Genomic DNA, 25,365 nt, shown 5'->3' on the forward strand with positions numbered 1-25,365 from the left:
ATAAATTTTTTAACTGAAAATCTCCGATCACTTGATTTTTTTTCTCATAGGTAACCCTGCTCTTATTTCAAGAATAATTACTGTGGTTTCATAAAATATGTGTAGTGCAAAAGGGGGGCTTTATCCAAACTATTTTTCGTTAAAATCTAAAAGTCCTTTAATTCAATGAAATAGTGAAATTCTGAACCCCACCCCCCCCCCTATTGTCAGTTATATGTCCTAATTTTTAGTTTGAAAATCCTGGTCACCTTGTGTAAGGATAGATTAACAAACAGCAGAAATCTTCCAGTACGAGTTATATTCTTATTCTCCTTCATATTTTGATGAAAATGGTTTCATAAGGAGAGCAATCCCCTGTCATTACAGTGTTGTTACCTGAAGCAAATGATCTATCCACCAGAATAAAACACACAGGTGGTGTCATATGAGGCAGTGAAAAGTAAAAGGATGGAAGTGGACAGTTTTGAGTAAAATGCGTTTAAAGATAAGGTCCTAAGTAGGCTTTCATTGAAATTTTTTTCTAAATCATGCTGCATAGCATGCATAGCAGCACCAACCAGAGCTACTAGTAATCTTGCCCCAAGACAGAGGAGAGGTTCACCTACTATTTGTGTACTATGGTTATCTCCAAATTTTCAATTTTACCATTTACACCCCTTTGCTTCTCAGAACCTCACATGAAGCAGTGAGAAGCAAACAAGGCCCGACTAACTGAAAGTGAGGCCCAAGGCCCACAATGCTTTGGAAGCCCCCCTCTCTATTCTGTCACATTAAATCAATGCAAAATAATGGTAAAATAATGCTTAACGTTTATTTAAAAGATGATTTTTCCTTATTTTTACAAAAATACATTAGTTTTTAATGCTATACATAAGTTTTCAAAAACTTCAGTGCCCCTTAGAAAGATGGGGCACCAGGCCCAAGCAGCTTGTGCGCTGATCCGGCCCTGGAAGCAAAGGGATGTAAGTGGACATTTTCAAGTTTTGAGTAAAATGCGTTTAAAGATAACATCCTAGGTAGGCTTTCATTGAAATTTTTTTCTAAATCATGCTGCATAGCAGCAACTACCAGGGCTGCTAGTACCATCTCTTGCCCAAAAACAGAAGAGAGGTTCACCTACCATGTGTACTGGTTATCTCCAAATTTTTAATTTTGTTTCTTACATCCCTTTGCTTCTCACTGCCTCATATGTGTTACAGATGTGGAAGATACCTTCTCCATTGTGTGTGTGTGTTATTTTTGATAACGATTAGCAAACTTCAAGGAAATATGCTAGCAATGCAGCGTATATGTCACTGATACGCATAGAATTTCGTACATACTGTTATTTTTAATGGGTATGAAGAAATATTACTACCAAAGAAACATTAACTGCGTCCTATTGCAACAGCCAAGCCTTCTGCTCCAGAAGAATGGCTGAGCCTCATCTCTTGTGTGTGCTCTGAGGTGGGCATAGATACAATGAATGTGTAAAAAGTGAGCTGAGATGCTCAACTACATGCACAAATTGTGTTGGACACAGTTGACACAAAATTGGTTTTGCCGAAGACCTAGATACCAAAACATCTTGATAACGAAGACTTTTTAATACAAGATTAAGAAAAATCCTTTGTAGATTTCAGTTCTGATAGAGGGTTAATCTCAATTTGATTTAGTATTTGAGATATGCTTGTATATACCATGGTACCTCTGAATAGCCGACAGTCACGGGACTGGAAGGTTTGTTCATTATTAGAGGTGTCTAAGAGGGAGGATTGCTTTTCAAATTTCTTTTTTTAGGCTTATAGCAATTAACTTAATAAGAACTACAATATTAATTTTTAAAAAAGTACTTTTAGATTATTCCCACGGGTGTTGGCAATTTCTTTAAAGCGCTTTCAGTGATTTAGACCGGGATCTGAAGGGGGTTGAGCATACATGGAAAGGCTGACGCAATATTATTTCTGATTATTGTTACAGGCACGATGGTGATTATGAAACCACATGTCGACGCCTCCCTGGGTGGTCGACAACCCCGGAGGAGGGGGGAAAGCAGTGGGGGAGCCGTTTTCTAAAACACTCATAACTCGCGAACTATTTGAGATAAAACATTGAAAAAAGTGGCAATCGACGCAACAAAACAAGAGCTTTATAAAAGCTAAATGACTATGGACCTATCTTTGTTGGTTTCTGAGAAAAATTCCATTTTTCGCAAACAAGCAAAATTTTTGAACAAAATGCGCAAAACAAACTTTTTTTGACCAAAATAAATTTCAAATCAAAATTTTTTGATTTCTTTTTTCAAATAAAGCTTAAAATATCATTATTCAGATTGTTAAAATCATTTAAGTACTGTTAACGCGTTGAAAAACAAAATGACAGTAGCAAGCTCGAACACGATTTGCATTATAGTTCAGGATCTGAAGGGGTATTTTGAGCATGCATGGAAGACCTGATGCAAACTTAGTTCTGATTAATTTCACATGCACTATAGTGATTATGAAACCACATGTCTTCGCCCCCCTGGATGATCGACAACCCCGGGGGAGGGGGGGAAAGCAGTGGGGGGGGGGGAGCCGTTTGCTAAAACACTCATAACTCGCGAACTATTTGAAATAAAACACTGAAAAAAGTGGCATTCGACGCAACAAAACAGGGGCTTTATAAAAGCTAAATATGACTATGATCATATCTTTGTTAATTTCTGAGTATAAATTCTATTTTTCGCAAACAAGCAAAAAATTTGAATAAAATCGCATTTTTTTTTCAAATATTCAAAATTATTTAACTGTTTAAGGAACCAATAAAATATGGAATATCATTATCCAGTTAGTTTAAAATTACTTAAATATTATCAAAGCGTTGAAAAGTGAAATAAAAGCAAGCTCAAAAAGCATTTAAGGTAATTCACAAAAGGAAAAAAAAAAAAAAAAACAAGTTTGCGGGATGTACCTTGAAGACTCGACGTAAACCAAAGTAAATTTTGTGGTTCTTCTGTTTTGGCGGTTTTATTTCGTAATATTATCAAAACAATGTCCCAGTTAAGTAATTATTTAACCTTTACCGCATTATAGCTGCTTAGTATGGGTCACAATGGCACTTTTTTAAAAATTAAAACATTCAAGTTTGCAAGTACGAAGTAATTACGGAAAGGATAAATGATCAGGATAACCCTTTTGCAGATTTTACACCTGAGTTATAAAACATAGTGAGCGAGGCTATTGCCACATAAGCAGCATCAAAATTTCAGTGGAACGATAAAGAAAATGTGAATAGTCTCTTATCCAGAGAAGTCCTGCAATGGCAATGTCTTCAATAGCAACTGCAAAACAGCAAAAGAAAACCAAAAAACATTTAACCTGGGAAACGTTAGCTCAAAAGTGATGTTAGTACATCTAAATCATTCCCATACAATAAGCACAATGCTAGGTTAGGTTCATCAGAATGGTTCACTGAAGCAAAGCGCGAGGTCCGATTTCGTGAATGTAATTGAAAATGATACTTCTTGCAGCAAAACTCTGGAAGAAGCACCCTATTTTAAGAACAAAGTTCAAGTTATCGATGGAATGACTTTGGTCCATAATGTCCCAAACACTACTTTCAAATGTAGCAAAGATTTTGCAGGTTTCCAAATAAAAAATAATAAAATTTTCTCTCCAATAGTCAAACTACAAGAGTGGACCTTAAACACGATCGGTACATCTCACTGTCGTTTTCATAACTTGAAAACCAGAAGTTCCGAAAAATACTTTACACACACACACACAATAATTTCTTGTCATTTCCATCAGAAATAAATATAATATCAGCTCTTTACCATGCTCCTGCAATTCTTCCCAACATGTGCTAAGAAGTATTGCTCAACTCTACTATTGAATCAATTCCCCTGTACCTTAGCAGTGCCTTTAGATGTAACCAAGTTTGGGTTTCACTTGAATGAAAATAAAACAATAAAGCCCCACACCTTATGATGCAGCCAATGTTACCAGAGAGTTTAATTCCACCCTGCGCAGGCAAGAACTGTAAATAATCTTGTAATTTTTTAATTAATAATTCATTTTGCTGTAAATACTGTGCTTTTAAGGCTAAAGCAAAAACCCATAAGCTATAAAATACTCGGAAGAGAACGATTCAATAGAACAATTACAAGTCAACAAAAAAGAGTATGATCCAGCTTTCAGAATTTTTGATATATTAGTGCTTTAGGTATGCATATTGATGTTCTACAATTATTTTTTAATTCGCATTATTTTACTAATTTTATTTAATTAGTTTTTTTAGAACTCTAGTGTATAATTTTATATTTATATTCGTTTTCATAAAAACTCAAGCTTCTCATTTTTTATATTTATTTAGTACATATCATTTTTTGTATCATTGTTCTTTGTTGAGTAAATTATAAAAAGCAATATCCGCAAAACAATACCCGCAATATTCTTTTTTGCAAATTGAAAACATAAATTAATAGAAATAAATTAAAATTATATTTGAATTAAAACTACTCTGGGCCTGGTTCCCTAGTTCCTCTCAAATTTAAAGCAGTATATAACAAAATTAAAACCATAGTTGAATACTTTGCAATTAAAATAAGTTTGTAAACTGAAGAATGAATAGTTCGCTGGAACTTTAAAAAGGCAGACTGGGACTCTTTTGCTAATGTGATTGACAATGAGCTAAAGTCAAAGCCCCTGAGTAACAATGTCGATAGTGATTGGATCACTTTGAAAAAAGTAATCGCTAAATCTGCTAGGAGATCTATCCCCAGGGGAAAAATTAAGAACTTTAGGCGCTACTTCACTCACGATTGTTCTATATTACAGCCACTGTTGGAAAAAAGAAAACAGCTACATAACGATTTAGTCAATTCCAACAATAGTTTAACCAGAACTAATCTAAATAAAGTAAACGCAGAGATTAAGTGTGCTTATGCTCTCATTAAGAGACAAAAATGGAACGACTTATGCACAGAACTTGATTCAAGATCACCTGTTACAAAACTGTGGAAACTAGTAAAAAACATTAGTAAAGAACAGCCACAGGTTGAGAAATGCAATACGATAAGGGATAAAGATGGACATATTGCTCAGGATGATAAACATGCGGCTAATCTGCTAGGCTCCCATTATCAACAGATGAGTATCTTGAAGTTTTCAAATGAAGAAAAGTCGGTAAAGAAAAGGGCTAGCAAAATCGTACATGGTTGTCGCTCTTCTCAACTCGGAAATCCAATCTTTAGGAAAGAATTTCTTTTACATGAATTAGAGATGGCGCTTGGAGATCTTGAAGCGGATAAATCGCCTGGACCTGATGGAATTCACGGCCAGATGTTAATCCACCTGGGAAATGAGGGGAAACGAAGACTTTTGGATATCATGAATGAATCTTGGAGTCGGGGGCGGCTCCCCCGAGATTGGAAAAGGGCAATTATTATCCCTATTAGAAAATCTAATAAAGAAGCCTCTTCACCTGAAAGTTATAGGCCCATTTCCTTGACATGTATTACCTGCAAAGTAATGGAAAAAATGATTTTAAAGAGACTAAATTTTTATCTGAATACTCACGACCTCCTTCCGAAGGAACAATATGGTTTTAGAGCAGGACATAGCACCTCAGATCAAGTGCTTTATCTCTGTCAAAAGATTAGAGATGCCCATAATAAAACCCCCACTAATCATACTGTGGCTGCCTTCCTGGACCTGACTAAGGCCTTTGATAGGGTATGGAAGCAAAAGCTCATAACTAAACTCTTTGAGTCCTTTGGAATCCATGGGAGGGCCTTGGCCTGGATTTACGACTTTTTGAGAAACAGATTCATCCGGGTAAAGTTCAACAACACTTTGTCGGAGAGCTTTGGGCTTTCTCAAGGTGTTCCTCAGGGATCTGTTCTGAGCCCAACCCTATTCTCATTATTTATAGCTGGACTTGAGAGGGAGGTTTCGAAAAGATGCGAAGTGGGGTTGCTCGCAGACGATTTAGTGCTATGGGACTCTGGCCCTGACATCAATAAACTGGAACATTGCATCAACTCTACACTCAATGAAGTGTGTGGTTTCGCAGAGGGTCACAAATTGTGTTTTAACCCTTCCAAATCTACAGTTAGTTTCTTTACAACAAATAGGAGACTTTTTAACTATCAGCCAAAAATCTATATGAATGCTCATCCGCTTGCGGTGGAAAAGCACCCTAAATACTTGGGCTTTGTTCTGGACAGCGAAGTTACTTGCAATAGACATATCGATCACTTAATTCAAAAAAGCAAAAAACGCTTAATGATCTTAAAATATATTTCAGGGCGCGACTGGGGTGCCGACTCTAAAACTCTCAGAACTACTTACATGGCCCTAATAAGGCCTATTCTAGAATACGGCTATCCAGTCTACAGCTGTGCCTCAAACACCAACTTACAAAAGCTTGAAAGGGTACAGCTTAGTGCGGCTCGTATTATTACAGGACTTCGTAATAGTTGCCCAAATGAGATAGTACTATATGAGGCCGATCTGCAACCTCTCAGCCTTAGGAGAAAAACTAATTTGGTGAAATATTTCTCAAAGCTCACCAGTTATGGGACCCAGAATCGAACGTCTGAGTTCTTGTTGGGGTGGACCAACTATAAAAGATTAAAGAAAAATAGCCCTTTAAGCTTGGCTGACTCAGACAACTTGATCCCAAAAAATGTAATTCAGCATAGTTTGAAACAGAGCATTAATCCCTCAATTGGTTTAAACAGAGTCTACTTCCACACGGATCTTCCTTTCCAGGTGAACAAGAAATCAGATGCACCGGCTTATTTGAAACAATTGGCTTTGGAAGTGATAAACAATATCCCTGAGGACTCTATTATAATGTATACGGATGGTAGTAAGGATGAACGTAATTGCTCTGGTAGTGGTGTTTATATTTTATTCCAAGGGTGTGCAACAAAATTAAGCAGAAGAATTCCAGACTGTTGCTCAGTGTTTAGAAGCGAGCTTATTGCTATCGATGAGGGGCTCGGTTCAATTTTGTCTTCTCCCGGCTCTTCAGCCGTTTGGATTCTGTCAGATAGCCGAAGTTCCATCCAATACCTCTCTAATTGGCATAAAGTGGGTGATGGTACTGGTGTTTCTATTATTAACAAACTGGAGCATATTTCTTCTTTTCGAGAGGTGCATTTTCAGTGGATTCCATCTCACGTTGATGTTCCCGGTAACGAGATGGCCGATATCTTGGCTAAAAAAGGGACTGGTGAGCCATTATATACACCTGATTCTTTGACTTACTTGGAGCTATTTTCTAAGGCTAAAAGAGATGCAAAGTCCTCCTGGACTGTCCCTCCTACCCATAATTGGTACCAGGCGAAGTGCCCGGGAGGTGCATTATCTCTCAAGTGTGGTAGGCGAGATCAAACGACCATCACTAGGCTCATTAGTGGACATCTAAAATCATTGACTTATTGCAATGGAAAAAAGACTTTTCCAACCTGTGTGAAGTGTGCCGACCATCAGGCCACCCCCGAACATATACTGAATTGTCTGGGACTTTCAAGGTTGGATTTTTTGGCGGATCCAATGTTGGTGTTGGATTTTTTGAGAGTGACGAATTTCATAGACCTGGTTTAGCGCTGCTAAACACCGGAGATTTGCAACAACAACAACATGAATAGTTCGTCATAAGGATAATAAGGCTATTTTTTTTCTCCTTAGCATACTGCCGTTTTATTCAATGCGCTAACTTAGGCAAGTGCTTGCATTTTCGATTTCGCTTTTTAACGCTCAGGTTGGTAATAATTAAGTAGTTTTAAACAAACTGAATAATGAAGTTTCACGTTTTATTGATTCCCTAAACGGTTAAATAATTTTAAAAAAGAACTTATCTTTCAAAAAAAAAAGCTTTTCGTATTTTATTCAAAATTTTTGCATGGCTGCTAAAAAAGGAATTTTAACTAAAAACCAACAAAGATAGAACCATAAACATGTTTAGGTTTTTCAAGCCCTTGTTCTGTTGCATCTTTTGCCACTTTTTTCAGTGTTTTATTTCAAATAGTTCGCGAGTTATGAGTGTTTTAGCAAACGGCTTCCCCCACCGCTTTCCCCCCTACCCCGGGGTTGTCGACCATCCAGGGGGGCGAAGACATGTGGTTTCATAATCACTATAGTGCCTGTGACATTCATCAGAAATAATTTTGCGTCAGGTCTTCCATGCATGCTCAAAATACCCCTTCAGATCCTGAACTATAATGCAAATCGTGTTCGAGCTTGCTACTGTCATTTTGTTTTTCAACGCGTTAGCAGTACTTAAATGATTTTAACAAACTGAATAACGATATTTTGGACTTTATTTGAAAAAAAAAATCAAACAATTTTGATTTGTAATTTATTTTGGTCAAAAAAAGTTTGTTTTGCGCATTTTGTTCAAAAATTTTGCTTGCTTGCGAAAAATGGAATTTTACTCAGAAACCAACAAAGATAAGTCCGTAATCATATTTAGCTTTTATGAAGCCCTTGTTTTGTTGCGTCGATTGCCACTTTTTTCAATGATTTATCTCAAATAGTTCGCGAGTTATGAGTGTTTTAGAAAACGGCTCCCCCACTGCTTTCCCCTCTCCCCCGGGGTTGTCGACCACCCAGGGGGGCGACGACATGTGGTTTCATAATCACCATCGTGCCTGTAACAATAATCAGAAATAATATTGCGTCAGCCTTTCCATGCATGCTCAACCCCCTTCAGATCCTGGACTAATTGTTACAAAGGCCCCTCGAAAGTGCTTAATTTCGAACAAAAACGCCTCTAACTATCTTAAGAAGGTGCTTCATTTTTTTCAAACGTATTTAAAAGGTGAAAAATTGTGTTTTCTATTATTTTTTCTTAATTATCTTTTTTTTGTCTCTTTAATTTTTCTCCCCAAAATTGATATTAATTAAATAATTTTAAAAAGCTCTCCTTATTTCCATTTTCTGTTTCCTTTTGTTACATTTTTAATAGCTCAGGAAAACTACATGTCTTTGTTGATGTTTTAGTTTGATTGAACAATTTTTTCGATAATTGTGTACTTACCTGCCTTTATTCATTAGCAAGATTTGCCAACTACTCCATTCCCCCCCCCCACCCCCATCCAGACTTTTTTTACAATAACAGAAACTCCTCAAAAATCTGAGCCATAACGGTTCAAGCATCGTGCAATAACAAATTATAAAAAGTTTCAGAAATAAAAACAGTTCTCTTCAATAACTTATCTTATATATTATTTCTGTCGATTATTTTTCTGTCAGTATACGGGATCTTTCTTATCTCTTGAAGAAATTCCCCCTTCATTTTAAAACTTATCAGGCCGGGTAATGATGAAAAATAGACTTACGGTCTAAAAAAATCAAGTTTTCGAAAACATCCCTTGCTGTTGCAAAACCTTGATGCAGCCTGTAGTTCTTATGCAGATTTTTTTAAGCAAAGTTCTAATACAATTTTCAAATTTTTTTCGGCAAGAAAAAAAAAATTAAAATTAACCTGTGTGTGTGTGTAAAGCTTAAAAGCAACTGACTTGGTTGTTCGGTTAAATTGATAAGTTTTTCGGTAGAGCGTTTGGCTATAAACTATTTGAACTTCGGGCAAGCTCGGGCTGTCCGACATAATAGCAAATTTCTATTAATATTACGCATTACATGTACTCAAAACATACAACAGATAACACAGGTAATAAAATAAATGCAGTGGGAATGCTACTTGGTTTTTCGACTCCTTTATGCAGGCTACAGTTATCATTCAGATAAGTTGATTGTTAATCGAAGGGTGTTCTTCCTTTTTTTTTTAAGCTTTGACTAGATCTAGATCACTAAGCATAATGTATGCATAAAAAAAGTATTAGATTTACCTCAAAAGGGAATCCTTTTTGTGCAGAAAAAAATTTTCATTGTATGCTGAAATGTAGATTTTTCTAATAGCAGTGTTCGACCTTTTGTACAAATGAAAAAATACTACGGCAAATTAAAATACCAGTTTTCACCCAGTAAACCTTTAATTATTTATATGAATACGATATAAAACATTAAAATTATTATCAACTTCATTAGTAAGAAATCATTTTCTACTCCTCTACTTTCAGATGAAAAAAAAAATACATTTTGTCCCTAAAAACGGACTTAGTTCAACTGGTTGTGGTTTTGAATTTTAAGTGTTTGATTAAAAGAAAAACATGTGCGGGCATTTAAGTCATAACGGTTAAAGCAGCCTGCTATGGGAAATTGTTCAATATTCAATAATAAAAACACTTATTTTCAATCTAATTTATTACTTCTCTAGAATGTTTGTTTCAATCGCTACGTGAAATCTTCCTCATTCTTTAATCAAATTCCATTTTTACGAATAATTTTAAATCGTATCATGCTGGCTAATGATAAACCATAGAAGCATGATCTTATTATTTTTTTGGGCAAAAAGCTTTTTTGCTGTTTTTTATTACACATTCCTTCAATGAATAGCATTCGAAAAGGAAGGAGCAATTGCTAGGTTTGTTGGAGTGTTGTGCTGTTAATCAGAATAGCGCCAGTTCGAACCCGTGCCAATAAATATCTCTCTAATTTTTTTTTTCCCCATCAGATGCTCACATGGGCAGGACTGTATTTGCCACAACCTGTTTTTTCACATGCACAATTACTGCTTCTTCACGAGTCACTCTGCCACACTTTTAATGATATTTATGTTTGCATTGAAAATATGTACAAACAAAAGGTGAGCGATGATCAAATTATCACAATGTTGTATTTAACAAGGTTTTGCTACTTATGTCTTCAAATTACATGCCTCCTCTGCTGCGCTTACTTTTTTCGAATGTTCTTTCTTTGAAATTTTTAAAGAGCGTTTGAAACAATTCGAAGCACAGTGCGGAGTTCCGCACGGATTGACTAGTTTTTAAATTATTATTAAAATTTGTAATATTGCAAGGGAAAAAAGCAAAAATCTTAACAATGCTCAACACTTCAAAACTTTTAATATAATTTCAAATTTTTGCTCTTAATATTCATTTACATGTTATCCTATCATTTTCACTACGTTTTCTTAAGGTATATTTTTTTGTCAGAGTTGGCAAGGTCCTGTCCAAAACTACATTTTTAGAGGAACTGTATTCTGCAAGAAAATATCAAAAACAGAACAAAATGTGTCAATTGTTATGTTTTATATTGAATATTTATTCAATGTAAACAGCTGATTCTAATCTAGTTACCTTAGAAGTTGAACTGTTCATTAAAAATTTCAATTTGTATGCATGAGGGGTTCTTTTTTTTTTTCATAATAGTAATCAAATTTTTTGACATTTATGCATGTGTGGAAAAGAATGTGTTTAAAATATAGTACAATAATCGACTTAACTGCAATAAATAATCCTTTTTTATAGTTAAGGAATGTATCACATTAAAAATACAAATTAAAAAAAAAAAGAAATTGCAAAAGTTTAAAAATATAAGTCAGGGTTATTTGGTTTAAACCAATTGGTTTTTTTTAAAAAAACCATGTGGTTTTTAAAAAAATGGTTTTTTTTTTTAAAGCCAAAAAAAAAAAAAAAAACATTTTACAGGTTTACATTGATTTTCCCACACATATTGAAAAATGTAAAATTCCATTTATGCTAAGTTCCTAGCTAGTTGCAGAGATAAATACTAAAATTGTAAAGTTGTTTCTTCAAAATGTATTACAAGCTTTAATCGAAAAAAAAAAATTAATATATTTTTTATTTCATATATGTGCCGTAAAGCAGATTTCAGTCAACTTCCATCATTATGCTTAATTTGCATTAGTTAAGATTTACTAAGGATTGAATCTTTTATTGTAGATGCAATCCATTATATTGCTCACTCCTGTTGCAGGGGTGTGACATTTTTGCCCATTTATTTGCACTTTCCTGGAATTTTAACTTTGACTTGTAAGGTAATCAACAGTCTAACTTAATTGTTTGCACCTAAAAATTAAGATTTGTTCTGCAAGTGAACGCAAATAATATTTTTTGAATCAAATTTTAAAAAAAAGTTTATACTTCACGTATCTAACGTTTTTGGCAGAAAAATTTTCTTGAAATAGAATTTGCTACATATTTATTTGTTCTAAAGGGTTTGCATTTAATATTTTTTAAACTTCAATGCTGGATGCAACATGTATGCTAGTAAATAAGCTGTAATTTAAGCCATGTTACACCAATTTTTGTATTTTTGATTTGGTTCTTTGTTTCAGCGATAGTCGATATCTTTTCCAAGTCTTTCCAAAATAAGAACGGAGTCGAATATAGAGCAGCACTTTTTTTTAAAAAACTTTGTCAGTACAACAGCAATTGATTTTTTGACTGTTCAATCATGTACTGTTGTACATTTTGCTTTACTTCAATATTTGCGACATTGTGTATATAAAAATCAGCATTATGTAAGATCAGAAAGAAAAAATATGAAAATTGTTCTTTTGAAAAGATTATGCTTAAAAATATTACTTTTACCTTTATTCGATAATTATTCATATTATGTTGGTTTTATAAAGTTTTTTTCTTGGATCTTCATTATATTTTATCTTAACCCGCATCACAACCACTTCTTAAAGTATTTCATACCATAAAGGGTCTATATATACATGCATACTAATATGTTAATCAAGTCAAACATTTCAATCAATATTTCCCTGCAAAAAGCTATTTTAATTATTTAATTTAGTTACAAGATTTTGTTCTTATCTCTTTAATTAATCAAGAAATTAGGTATAATGTGACTATTGAGTAACTGTTCATTACATGGAACCTTAATTACCTTCCGAAAATTGTTTTTCTCGCAAATAGTATTTAAACCAAAAAAAAAAAAAAAAAAAAAACCCGGTTTAAAACCAAAAAAAACCGTTTTTTTTAAAAAAAAAAAACGTTTTTTTTAAACCAACCCTGATATAAGTGCATATATTTAATCATCAATTTATTGCTCTTTAATCTATGATTAAAAAAATAATTTTCGTTAAACCATCATTTAAAACATACTATGTGCAAAAACCATTAAAAAATTAAGCTTTTTTTTACACCTAAATATTACACATTTATTAACATCCTCCATTGAATTTTAAATGGATCTGAAATTAGTTGTATTTGTATTTCCTTTGATAACTCTACCAACTGTTACATAAGGAAGTTTTTATCCAATAGAGTTATTGGCAATTTTTCAGTAAAATATTTTCTAAATGAATATTTGAGAAAAATATTATCAAACACTCATTAATTAAAACTTATTAACATTTATATGTATACAATATGAATGTTGCAGTAAATACGAATTGATTAGATTACATCCCCCCCCCCATATTCATTTAGAAATATTTTCTAAATGAATATTTGAGAAAAATATTATCAAACACTCATTAATTAAAACTTATTAACATTTATATGTATACAATATGAATGTTGCAGTAAATACGAATTGATTAGATTACATCCCCCCCCCCCTTTAGTTTTAGCCTACTTTTGGACAGTTTAAAACACTTTCGGATACTTTTGCACAGTTTTAGACGGTAAAAACCACTGTCATGTCCTAAACCAGTTTTGGACAGCCCAAAAACCAACCCTGTTTTTTGTATTTGCCCATTTATTATTAGGGCCTCCAAGAATCAAGTAATAATAGATAATGTATGAAATTCTTATGATTTATACGAAGAACGCAATGAAAACAGTCTCAGTTGAGGGTAGAGGAAAAAAAAGTCCCTTGGGACTTTGAGTAACTAATAGTTGATCGCATGTAATATTGAAACAACAGTTTGACTTGGAAACTTTTTAATCAGCCATAAAATAGCTTGAATGTAGGTCACACATTTATGGCAAAAATTCATTGTTTTTAACTAGTTAGAATGTAAATCAAACAATTTAAGCATTTTTTATTTTTATTCGAATCATACAAGCTTTCAACAATTTACAGGGTTACTGGTTTTAAACATGAAACTACATGGGCGGATTTATGGGGGGTCAGAGGGGGGCAATGCCCCCCCCCCCCCCAGTTTTGGGAGGACTTTATGTAGTAACAACACATCTTCCAAAAATTTAAAAAAAAAAATCATTATTTTTTTGTTTTTTAATAGTTCAGAAGAGCATGGGTGGATTTATAGAGGGTGGGCAAAGGAGACAATGCCCCCCAATTTTGTGAGGAGTTTATATAGTAACAACTTATCTTCCAAAATCTTATAACAAAAAAAATCATGATTTTTTTCTTTTTTGAATAGGAAATTAAAGTTTATTTTTTATTTTAAACTTAAAATAGCCGTTTCTTACAAAATTTGAACAATACTGTACAACTGTATAATCTACTACTCAATTTCAGAGACTGGAAAGTGCAAATTATTAATAGGTTCTAAAATCCCTGAAAAGAATTGGCACAGTATAGCCTACAAGGGCTCTTGAGCCAAAAACCCAATCTAACCAACCAAACCTTGAAAATAATTAGACAAGTCTTTGAAACTCCTAAGCAAAGTGTGCTTCAATTTTATTTCTTATCAAGTGTATAAATTAAGAATTGTTCAAATGGGTAGTATGTTACTCTCTTGATACTTATTCTCTAAATCTGTGCACCATTTCTTTTAAAGTATTAACTTGCATCACAAAGCACTTTTAAAGCGTAATACTTAAAAAAAATAAATTATTTGCCTATTATTTCCAATTAACCCTTATAAGACTTCAAAATGCAGAATTTTATATCCATTTTAAATAATTTCTTCTGGGGGAGTGACCCCTGGGCCCCCCTAAAATTGGAGATATTCTATATCCCACTTAAAAAGGGAGCACTTCGTCACTCTTTAAATACCAGTCCCCTCTCTTTTAAGGTCAATTTAAAAAGGACAGCATGATTACACACAGTAATGAAAACGACACATAAAAAAGTAAAGAATGGCCTTACGCATCACAGAAAACAGGCAAAAACATCGCGGGGGGGGGGGGGGGGGAAGGCAATTAAAAATGTTGCTAAAAAAAATCATGCCCCCCCAGGAACTCAGTCCTAAATCCGCCTATGATGAAACAATTATACAAATAACTTAAAAAAGACAAAATGCTACTTTAATTTGCTTTTTTATTTTTCATTAAAAAAATACCAACTTTACACACATGTAACATAATAAATTGTTAATAGTATAAAATTATCTATTTGTAAAGATTCATATACAATATGAACACCAATGTTTCAGATCCTAGAATATTGCCACTTCCTTTCTCCCTCAGGACTAACAAAATACTTAGAAAATAGATTGCGATAGGATTTTGAAGGGCCAGTCATTTGAACTACAGAACTTACTGTTGCAACATCGCAAAAACCATGGATTTGCAATGTATCTTCAAAGCAATAGCCGTCTCGAAGCAGTATAAAATTATGCAGCAGGACGCAAGCTCGAAAGATTTTGTCGGCTGTCTCGGGGGATGTAGTCATCGGCTTGTGAAAAACACCCCACTTTTTAGAAAAAATTGCAAATGTGCACTCAATAAACCTTCTGGCTTTCGAGAGACGACAGTTGAAAACTTTTAATTCTGTGTCATTGCTCTTTGATGCATATGGACGCATTACATTTCTTGCAAGTCCAAATGCTTTACCAGCCACCAACACGAATGGCATGTTGGGTCTTTCAGTCTTTGGAAGAGGACAGAGATTGGGCAAGTTCATTTCGCTATTGTATAGTTTTTTGCCAATATTTGAGTCTCCAAAGAGGCCAGGATCTTCAATGGGGTCTTTTGGATCAGTTTGATCGTACTGTATCACATCAACATCTGTGAAGAGATAATTGGAATCACAAATGGCTAGAAGCACGAATGTAGAAACAGAAAAGCGTTTTGCTTCACCATTTCTGCGCCTTCCTGTATGATAAATAACTTTTAGTTGCTTAGCATCTATAGCTCCGACACAGTTAGGGAAGTCACTTCGTTTATAAAAATCGTCGGCTATTGCCTTCCACTTTTCCGAGTTTGGGTCGGTCATGACCATCTCCTTCAGATGATGACAAATTTTGGTGCAAACATCTTTCACTAATTGAGAGATAGTCGATGTTCCTATTCTGAATTCAAACATCAGGTCCGTATAAGTACACCCTGAAGCAAGAAATCTAAAAATTTGAGGGGAAAAAAAAAGACACAATGAGAAAAAGTTTATTTAATCATATAATTTATAATACAGGGTGATAATTATCAAGTACAGGGTCATGCCAAGTAATCCAAAACTTGAGAAAAATTTCTCTCACATTTTTGTATTTCTTTGAAATTTGGCTCATCAATTGCACCTTTTGAGGTAATCAAAAGTCTAAACTTTTAGATTTTTTTTTCTTTTATTTTTTTATTTAAGCGACTTTGATTTTTAGACGACCCTCTTTTTTTCATGGATGCTTGAACATAAAATGGATCATAACTCAGCACCAAATATAGACAGAAAGATTTGGTAAAAAGCATTTTAAAGTACATTAGTTGATGTTTTTTTTCCAAAACTGTTTCTAAAATGCAAAATAAATAAACAAAACAAAATGAATAGTAAACTTATTAAAGGTTTATAAACATTCTTCTTTAAAATAAGACAAAGACCCCCCCCCCTCTCAACCCGGTAGCAAACCAACCTTCAATTTTTGAGGGATGAAAGAAATGGTTAGTCCCAAGATCCTGGCAAAATACTAGTGTTTCACCTTGTTTTAATGTTTTTCCATTCTTTTCGCACAAAACTAAAAAGAAATCAAAGTATCAGATCATATGTCTGTCCACATAACTGTCTTTCTACATCATCTGGAGGGCGGCTGTTTTTTTTTATTTTCTTGATTGCTTGTTTTCTTTTAAATTTCTATTGTAAAGGAGAGTCATGCAACAATATATATCTATACATCTATTAAAATCAGTTGATCAAACAAACTTAGCTATTTTGAGCATAACTTGTCATGTTGTTCAGCTTCATTCCAGATTGTGCTCTCCTACCCTCTACCCCCCCCCCCCCATCCTTCCTTCCACTTTTCGAAAAAAGAAAGGGGCAAACAAATGAGAGTGGTTTTATTTGTCAGTAAATGTTTTCCGGACTTCTAGTTTTTTATATACCCCCCACCCTTATAAGCCTTAGTCACTACTGATGTTTGGTAGTGTCTCTGTTATGATTCTTACTTACAAGATTTTTTGTTTGTTTTTTTAACATTTTGAAAAGTTTTGGAAAAAGGTTGAAAGTGGTGATGCAGAACAAGGGGGGGGGGAGGGCGCTTACCAATCTACAAGTTCATGCCAGCCAGGGTTGGCAAGTTTCTGCCAAGGTGGTTAAAACCACTGGTAGAAACCGGTTAAAACCGGCATGGCAAAAACCAGTTTCTGCCACATTTGTGGCAGAAACTGGCAAAAACTCACAAAATGACAAAAAAATAATTATTGACACACAGTAGAAAATACACAGAAAAAATAATTAATTTGTTAACTAAAGCAGAATATCAATTGTTACTTTGCAACAAATGTTACATTGTTTGGACCCTGCAGTTGCCTCTTAGAAAAGGTGGTTTCAAAAATCCAAATAGTTTTTTCTTAATTTAATGCGCACAAATGAGGAACTTAAGACTATTCTTGCAACAAAAGAGCTAGCAGGCAATGCATCAAAAAAAAAAAAAAAAAAGCAATATTCGTGAAACTTTCATCTGTTGTATATTTTTTCACATTGCATCTAGTAACTGGGAAAGTGATAAAAATTTGAATGGAAAATAAGTCTTGAGAAATGGGACCAATTTGTTTTGCAAAGCTGTGACATTAGGTACATACAAAATCTAGGTTAATATTGGCAAGTAAAATTCTTACACTTTCTTCTTGAAGCATGTGATAGTTTCAATCACAAGCGATTTAGATGAAGCATATAAAGCGAGCAAATTACAATAAGTAATTTCCTGTTTTTAGTTCTGTATGTTACTCCTCTTGCCTAAGAACCCATCTGATTTTTGTCCTTTGTTAAATTAATGCAAATATTACGAGCATCTGCAATTGAAAAGTTCCCCTTTTGAACTAAATCAAGGGCACTAGCATAGTATTTTATTTTTTACAGTGATGAAATGAAGTTTGATATCTCAGTTTATTTAAACAAATATCTCATTTAGTAATCACTTTAAAAGTTAAGTAAAGTTAAAGTTATTAAAGACACTTTCAAGTTTTTTGCCATTTTCTGCCGGTTTTTACCGGTTATAACCAGTTTCTGCCACTGGCACGGCAAAGACTAGTTTCTGCCGGCAGAAAGCCAACCCTGATGCCAGCTCATAATAGCATCTAATTAATAATAGCGACCCTGGCACAATATTAGTTTTTTGCCATGAGATTGCCGAGTCACTTGGGTAAACCGGGGGGATTTTCGCCACCTGGGAGAATGCCGCCACCCCTGATATTCAAGTCAAGGAAACTGGAAAGCCGGCCTGATAGCTCCTGACCTGTAGCAAACGATGATACGATGAATACCCTAAGTCGATGGCAGTCATTGCGCTTGTTGTTTTGTTCTTATAGTGAGGAACGTTGTTTTGATTAAGTTTGATCTTATTTTGCCACTTTGAATAAGCTGAGGTATGAACCTTTAGATGCTACAATGGCTGCATTTGCTATGTTTGATTCCATATGTGACAGACATTACATCAGACAACTTTTTTCCTTAGTTTCAGGTACCAAATATTAAAATATGTTAATAAATTTTGGTGTACTAAGACATTTTTATGCCCTTATTTGAGTTATAAAGCCCCAAAGCAGAATACTTGACGATGTTCTGCAACGTAAAATCATTTGACCAAAATTGTTCAGCAAGTACTTCAAGCATTGTATGCACAAGCAACCAACGTGATCTTTTCCACAAATCGGGAGCCCTAAATCAAAATCGTTTCATACAGGAGTTTTTTTTTTTTTTTCACTTTTTTAAAACTTTACTGCTGCTGTGCATCTCTGTGGAACCTAAACCGATTGAGATTCTCCAAAAATGTTTTACATGCTTCCTAAAATGCATAAAAAAAGCAAAGATACAAAATTTTCTAAAAATTCTTCTAAGAAATTAAAATAATGTTTAAAAAAATAATAAATTACTTAAAAAATAAGTAAAATGAGTCGAGTTAGGGTAGCAAATAATAAAACACTTAAAAACTTTCTAAATAACTGAATTATTTTCTGGATACAAAAGGATTTAAATCTCAAACAAGACACGCAATTTTCGGCGATAGACGTTGAAATGTATAAAAAAAAGGTTTATGGAGGAAACTGCAGTGGATGAGGGTCGATTGAGGAAAAACCAAAACGTTAGAAAAATCAGAATCTTTTCAGATTTAAAATATGAAATTTCTGCAGAAGCTTTGCGCAAATTCTGTAGACTTCTTTAAGTTCAAAGTAAATCTTAAGTTCCTGCAGATGACTTATCGAATTCAACATTTTTTGCGAGTTTTCCGCCGAATTATTGTAGTTTCCAAGAATTTTAGATTTAATGGCGTTTTAAAGATATCTGCAGACTTTTTGAAAAATTTTATCTTGAGTTGGAAGATATTTGCAGAAAAACTGCAGTTTCTGCAGATTTTCTGCAGAAATTTCACAGAAATCTGTAGAATTTCTGCAGAAAATTTGTCTGAGTTTTTTCTCTCACATTTGAGTAACATTGTTCTGCAGCTCAGGCATCAGTTCTGCGACGTGCGTCGCAAATTTAGTAGTATTCTGCTTTGGGGTTATAAAGTAATAAAACACTGACAGACATTACAAAAAATGGACATGGAAATGGGATGATGCCTCGTTGTTACCCCATTGCTCTGAATTGATTTATGTTATGTGTTCAAAAAAAATATATATATTTAGTAAAAAAAGAATGTTTTCTACAATATTTGAGTAAAAAAAGTAAATTATTTCCAAAAAGGATTAAAAAATATTTCAACTGTGTGACAGACATTACAAGATTTTGTGTGACAGACATTAGACGTGCAAATTTTTATTTTTCTATCAATAAATGAAAAATATTTATTTCTTATGACAGTATGAAAAAAAAAAAAAAAAAAAAAAACTGTCAAAATATCACCAAACAGGCAATTGCTTCATTCAAATGTAGAAGAGTAGAAGCATTTTTCACCCGTCATACCTTGAATGGAATATAAAGAATGGCCTTACGCATCACAGAAAACAGACAAAAACATGGGGGGGGGGGGGGCAATTAAAAATGTTGCTCCAAAAAAAAAAAAAATCCTGCCCCCCCAGGAACTCAGTCCTAAATCCGCCTAATGTAAAAATGTCATTTCTTTTGCTTTTCAACTCCTATATTGTAATGCTAAATGCATACAGTTGACACTCATTATAATGACCGCACATTATAAAGACCGTCCCATTATAACGACCAGTGGTAAAAGTCCCAACTTTGTTCCTATGAACTCTACGTTAATTTGCTTTCGTTATGACGACCGTTCTGTATTGTCTAATCCAATACAACGACCGAATTCAGCGGACGCTATTTCTGGTGTTCTTTCCAATAAAACAAATTTGTAGCTTGAATTAACTTTGTTTTTTGTTTACGGACATCTGCCTGAAGTTTTCAATGTCAAATCCAACTTTGAGAGGGGGTTGAGGTGGGGGGGGGGGATTACCATTCACCACAGCCAGCACAGAAAAAATAATGGGAGGAAAAATCGAGAAATTTCCAGCTTCCTAAGAGAAGAGAGTTGACATGTGTTGCTAGTTTGGTGTTTGAATCTAGTGGTTTTTTAGATTTGGGGGTTCTCGAGGGACTTTTAAATGTTTCTTTGAAAAGCAAGAATAACACAATTTATCACCTATATCTGAAACGGAAAATAATGTTTTGCAAAAATCACGTCTGCTAAAAAAAGGCAAACATCTGTTTCTGGTTATTATCTTCAGAAAATGTAGTGGTAGCAGTAGTAGTAGCAGATTTGTAAGTGTGTAACATTTTCCTCTCTATATTTTCTACTTGAAAATTTGTTTAATATTCTGTCATAGTATTTTGCACACGATTTTTCTAAAAATTCCAATGATAAAAATAATTTCGACATTTAACTGGAATGTTTGAAAAAGTACCTTTTTTTTTGGAACAACGGGGCGTGCATGACGACTGTGTATATATTCTTAAATTATACCTCTTATAACGACCACTCGTTATAAAGACCTTTTTCTCTGGAACGGAGATGGTCGTTATATCGAGCGTCGACTGTATAAGGTTTTCAATAAATTTTCCTTCTTAGTCTTTTAGTCATATTGGCTAGTGGCGGGATTACCATAGTACCCTGGGTAATACCACTAAAGTGCAGAGGTAGACTAATCAATGTTTTATGACTATTTCTTTTATAGATTTATTAATAACAAATTTTGTATAGGTTCTTAAGATGGCGTACAACAGTCTTGCATAATATAGACGAACGCGCGAACGATGTTCGCAGAAAATTTTAGGCTCTGCAGAAATTTTTTTTCAAACTGCTAACATTGATTAAAAAATATATATATATATATATATATATATATATATATGTGTGTGTGTGTGTATATCTAATTTGAATTCTGACACATTGAATTCAAATTATGCTTTTCGCAATCACCAGTTGCGACAGGACCCTACTCATTGGAGGCTATTGTTTCTAGAAACGACTCATGTCCTCCCAAGCCTGCCCCTCCTCCTGGGCAGTTACGTGTGCGTATGTGTGTAAGGACTTGTTTGTGTGTAGACGTGTGTGTATGTAGGAGTGTGTGTATACAGGATATGGACGCCACCGCCTAGGAGGAGGGGATTCCAGTGGACAGTGCTGCTAGTGGCGGCTAGGACCAGAGGAGCAGCTCCGTCCTCTGGTGAACGGCGGTGCTGCAGAGGCCCCTGGTCCATTCTGAAAAGGAACCGGTCCTCAAGGACGGTCAAATGAAATCAATAAGCAATCGTGATTGCTCAAAAAAAAAAAAAAAAAAAATTAAAGGGAATTTTTAAGAAAATCCCAGAGTTTATTTCTGTTAAAGCCTTTCTCCAAAAGCCTTTTAAAGCACATGTGTAAAAAAAATAATGGTTTTGGCAGTTTTCTTCAGTTGGTGAAAAATAAGCAAACTGTATATATGTTATTGTAAAAAATAAATAAATAAATGATCTAAAGCACTTTTTTTTGTCTCTTTCATATTTGAATATAAACTTAATTTTTTATTCAAGGGTGAGTTAGGCAAAATAATTATTTGCAGAAAATTTTCGGTTAGGATTTGTGTTCGCAGAAAGCTTTTGATTTTATCTAAGTCTGGCGTACAATAATCCAAAATATTGATCTAGCTCATAAAAACGATTTTTGGTGGGGATAAAAATTGAAGTTCCTTAAAGTGGAGGCATTCCCCTGGCCTACCCTATATTTATTAAGAGAAATAAAGATGTCTAAATATTGATACTTAATACAGTCACTATAAATGTAGTAAGGTAAGTTAATCATGGGCGAAGTTAGACTCTTGCCAGGGGGGGGGGGGAGCGGTGAGCCTTGTGGCCACCATTTCGGAAAACAGGGAAGCTAATTAAGCAAACACTTCAAACAAATTGTAATTCATGTATTTTGCTGCTTCCTTCCTGTAATTATTACATATTAAGTATGTACCATTACCTTTGAAATGACTGGCTGGCCAGCCCTCAGTCAAAAAATTACCGCTAAAACTAAAGGGTGAAGGGGAATGTGTGTGCAGCAAGTTTGGTAGGAGGGTTAAACCTTTAAAAATTAAAACTGCTGCTGTTGCATATCTTCCTACAAGTTTTACAGCAAAGTTTTTCTTGCAAAAGAAACAAGGAGAACTTAAAAAATGTAAGATAATTTTAATATAGAATTTTCTTTTATGTGCAATTTATTGCTTTAAAACTTTAAAAGGAAGGATATCCATAGTGGACAAAGGGAGGACGGAGAAGGTGTTGGATTGATCAATGCTCCTTAGAAATTTTTCAGAATTTAAGTTTTAAAAACACAGCTTTAGTTAACCTTTGGTGGTACATGCTATACACCAGACAGCCCTGCTTATCTCATCCAGAGACTGCTGTTCTGTCCTTATTAGAACTCTTCAGTCTGTATTAGTGTATAACCGAGCTGGAAGCAGATGTCATCTTATTGAAGCTGAGAGTGCCAACAAACGGGTAGATGAAGTTAATTTATCTCAACAGCGATTGTTTGCAACATGGTGCAGTTCGACTCGTGAATTGAAGGTAAAACTTGGGTATTTAGTAGTAAGTTACCACCTTGAAGTCACGGCTAAGGCAGAACTACTTGCAATATATCAGATGGCTTCGTTATCACATTTTGACGCTGCAGTTTCGTTTTCTCATAGTTGGGCTGTCTGGTATATTGCATGTAGTTCTGCTCTAGCCCTGGATTAGGGGCGGTAACATATTGCTTTTAAGGCCAAGGAATATTTTAAAAGACTTGAATGTTTCTTGTTTTTTCTTTATTGGGAGGGGGGGAGTTCTGTAGCATATGAGGGAGTGCACCATATCTCCTGAGGAAGACATCACCCCCAAGAGTCCCCTGTACCTGTCACGCAGTGACTCGCCATATGAGAGTCCTGAAGAAGAAGGCACCCATCATGAACTTTACTAGCAATAGGAATAGTTTGCTGGAAGAAGCTGTTACTTAGAACGAGGGAATCATTCCAGGGAGGGCAATGGGGATTAACTTGGGATCCAGCCAGATGAGTCCGTTAGTCTATTTTCTACATGCGTTTAAAAACTGATTTATAGTCATTGCTTGAATATAATGTCTTGTTCAATAACTCTACATCAACAAATCTTAAGAATTAGTATTTTTGGAAAGTGGTTAACAATCGAATTACCTCATAGTTGTAGCTATCCGTTCTTCAAACGGTATTGGTTTCCTCATCATTGTTGCTTCAAAATTGAAATGGGGACGCAATGCATCGCAAAGTTCGTCAAACGTTGCAGGAGACATGTGATAAAATTCCATAAATTTCACAGGATCATCACGAAGTTTTGCATGTTTACAATGAAAAAATCCTAAGGTTAATCTCTCACTCAGCAGAGGACTCACCCACATTTTTTTAGGGGGCAGTATTTTTTTCTTTTTAGGACGCGAGTTGCGAATGTAAACCTTCCTTTTAATCGGTAAAATTTCATGAACGATGCTAATTTCGTCAGAAACATCCATTATAACGATCTTTCACCAGAAACGAATTTTCTGTACAAAGTTTCTCACAGTACAAGAAAAACTGAAAAGACGCGCCATATTTGTAAATAAACAAACTATGCTTACGTTCGACGGTAGCGACCGGTTCATTAATCACGTGACAGCTGGTGACGTCACCTAATGCTAAAGCATTGAAGGCGACGACATTATTTTAACCGGTGAGCTAGCGATCGTTCATCGAACGCAACCTATGAATATTTTTGTGCTGCCATCTAACGGTGAGAGAATCACACAAAACTTAAAATATGAACTATTTTAATTTTCACAATTTGCAGTCATGCCAATATAAGACACAACCGTCGTTGTTAAAAACTTCGCATAAATGAGCATAAAAATTATGTAAAAAACAATAATTTAATAGTTCTAGTATTGTCCAACACTGTAGGGAATCGAATCACTCTCTTGATTTAAACTCATTATGACAGAGGTGCCCTCCATCAAAAGCAAAGGCGCCCCCCCCCCAAAAATTTGCAAAGACCCCCCTAAAAGCAAGCCCCCTAAAAATGAGAAAAATACTCCTTAAAACACCCCCTTAAAAAAATTTAATGCTATAGTCAGTGCCATGGTCCCCACCGCCCTAGGCACACCAAAATGCGCAGGAAATGCCCAAATTCCTCATATCTTTATTTTTGAGAATCATTTCACATTCTAAAGAATCGTTCTAATCTAGTTAACGATATTCAAGCCGTTCCGTCTTTTTCTGTAGTTTGCCTTCTATTCTATTTAATTAGTTTCTCCCTTGCCCCTTTCTTTGAATTTTATGCAGGGTCGGACTGGCCCGCGGGCCGATGCGTCCTCAAACGTCCTCTTTTTTTTTACTTCGTTTTTTTTTTTTTTTTTTTGAGCTCTTTTTTTTTTTTGAGCTCTCTATATAACCGAGGCGATTTTTCTTTTCTTTTCTTTTTTTTTTTTTGATCCCTTGCTGCTGTGAGCAATTTTTTTTTTTTTTTTTTTTTTTTTTTTTTTTTTTTTTTTTTTTTGCGCCCATCTTGAGCGCCTTTGCCTTTTTTGTGCTTTCAAGCCAGTGCGATTTCGTTTTTTTTTTCTTGTTTCTGCGCTCTCAAACCTGATCGGCTTCGGTTTTTCGTGCCCTCGAACCCGTGCGTCTTTGTTTCTTTTTGCGCATTCGTTTCATTTTTTCTACGCCCTTCTTAGTGAACGTCTTTTTTTTTTTTTTTTCACCCTTTAACCTGAGCTTCTTTGGTTTTTCTTTTGCGCCTTCACAAACGTGTGAGCCTCCCTCTTTTTTTATGCGCCCTCAAACCTATG

General features: G+C 34.7%; 1 protein-coding gene across 1 annotated transcript; it reads right to left on the minus strand.

Annotated features, from left to right (window-relative positions):
* Nucleotides 1-5,452: 5,452 nt before the first annotated feature.
* On the minus strand, nt 5,453-24,105 carry LOC129216727 (uncharacterized). The gene is made up of 3 exons (XM_054850944.1): nt 23,726-24,105; nt 15,243-16,041; nt 5,453-5,482 (listed from the first exon to the last, which is right to left on the minus strand). Exons 1-3 carry the CDS (start codon nt 24,055-24,057, stop codon nt 5,453-5,455), a joined length of 1,161 nt encoding a protein of 386 aa, XP_054706919.1. The 5' UTR covers nt 24,058-24,105.
* Nucleotides 24,106-25,365: the final 1,260 nt, after the last annotated feature.

This window comes from Uloborus diversus, chromosome 2, assembly GCF_026930045.1.
Source record: "Uloborus diversus isolate 005 chromosome 2, Udiv.v.3.1, whole genome shotgun sequence".
Lineage (NCBI taxonomy): Eukaryota > Metazoa > Arthropoda > Arachnida > Araneae > Uloboridae > Uloborus > Uloborus diversus.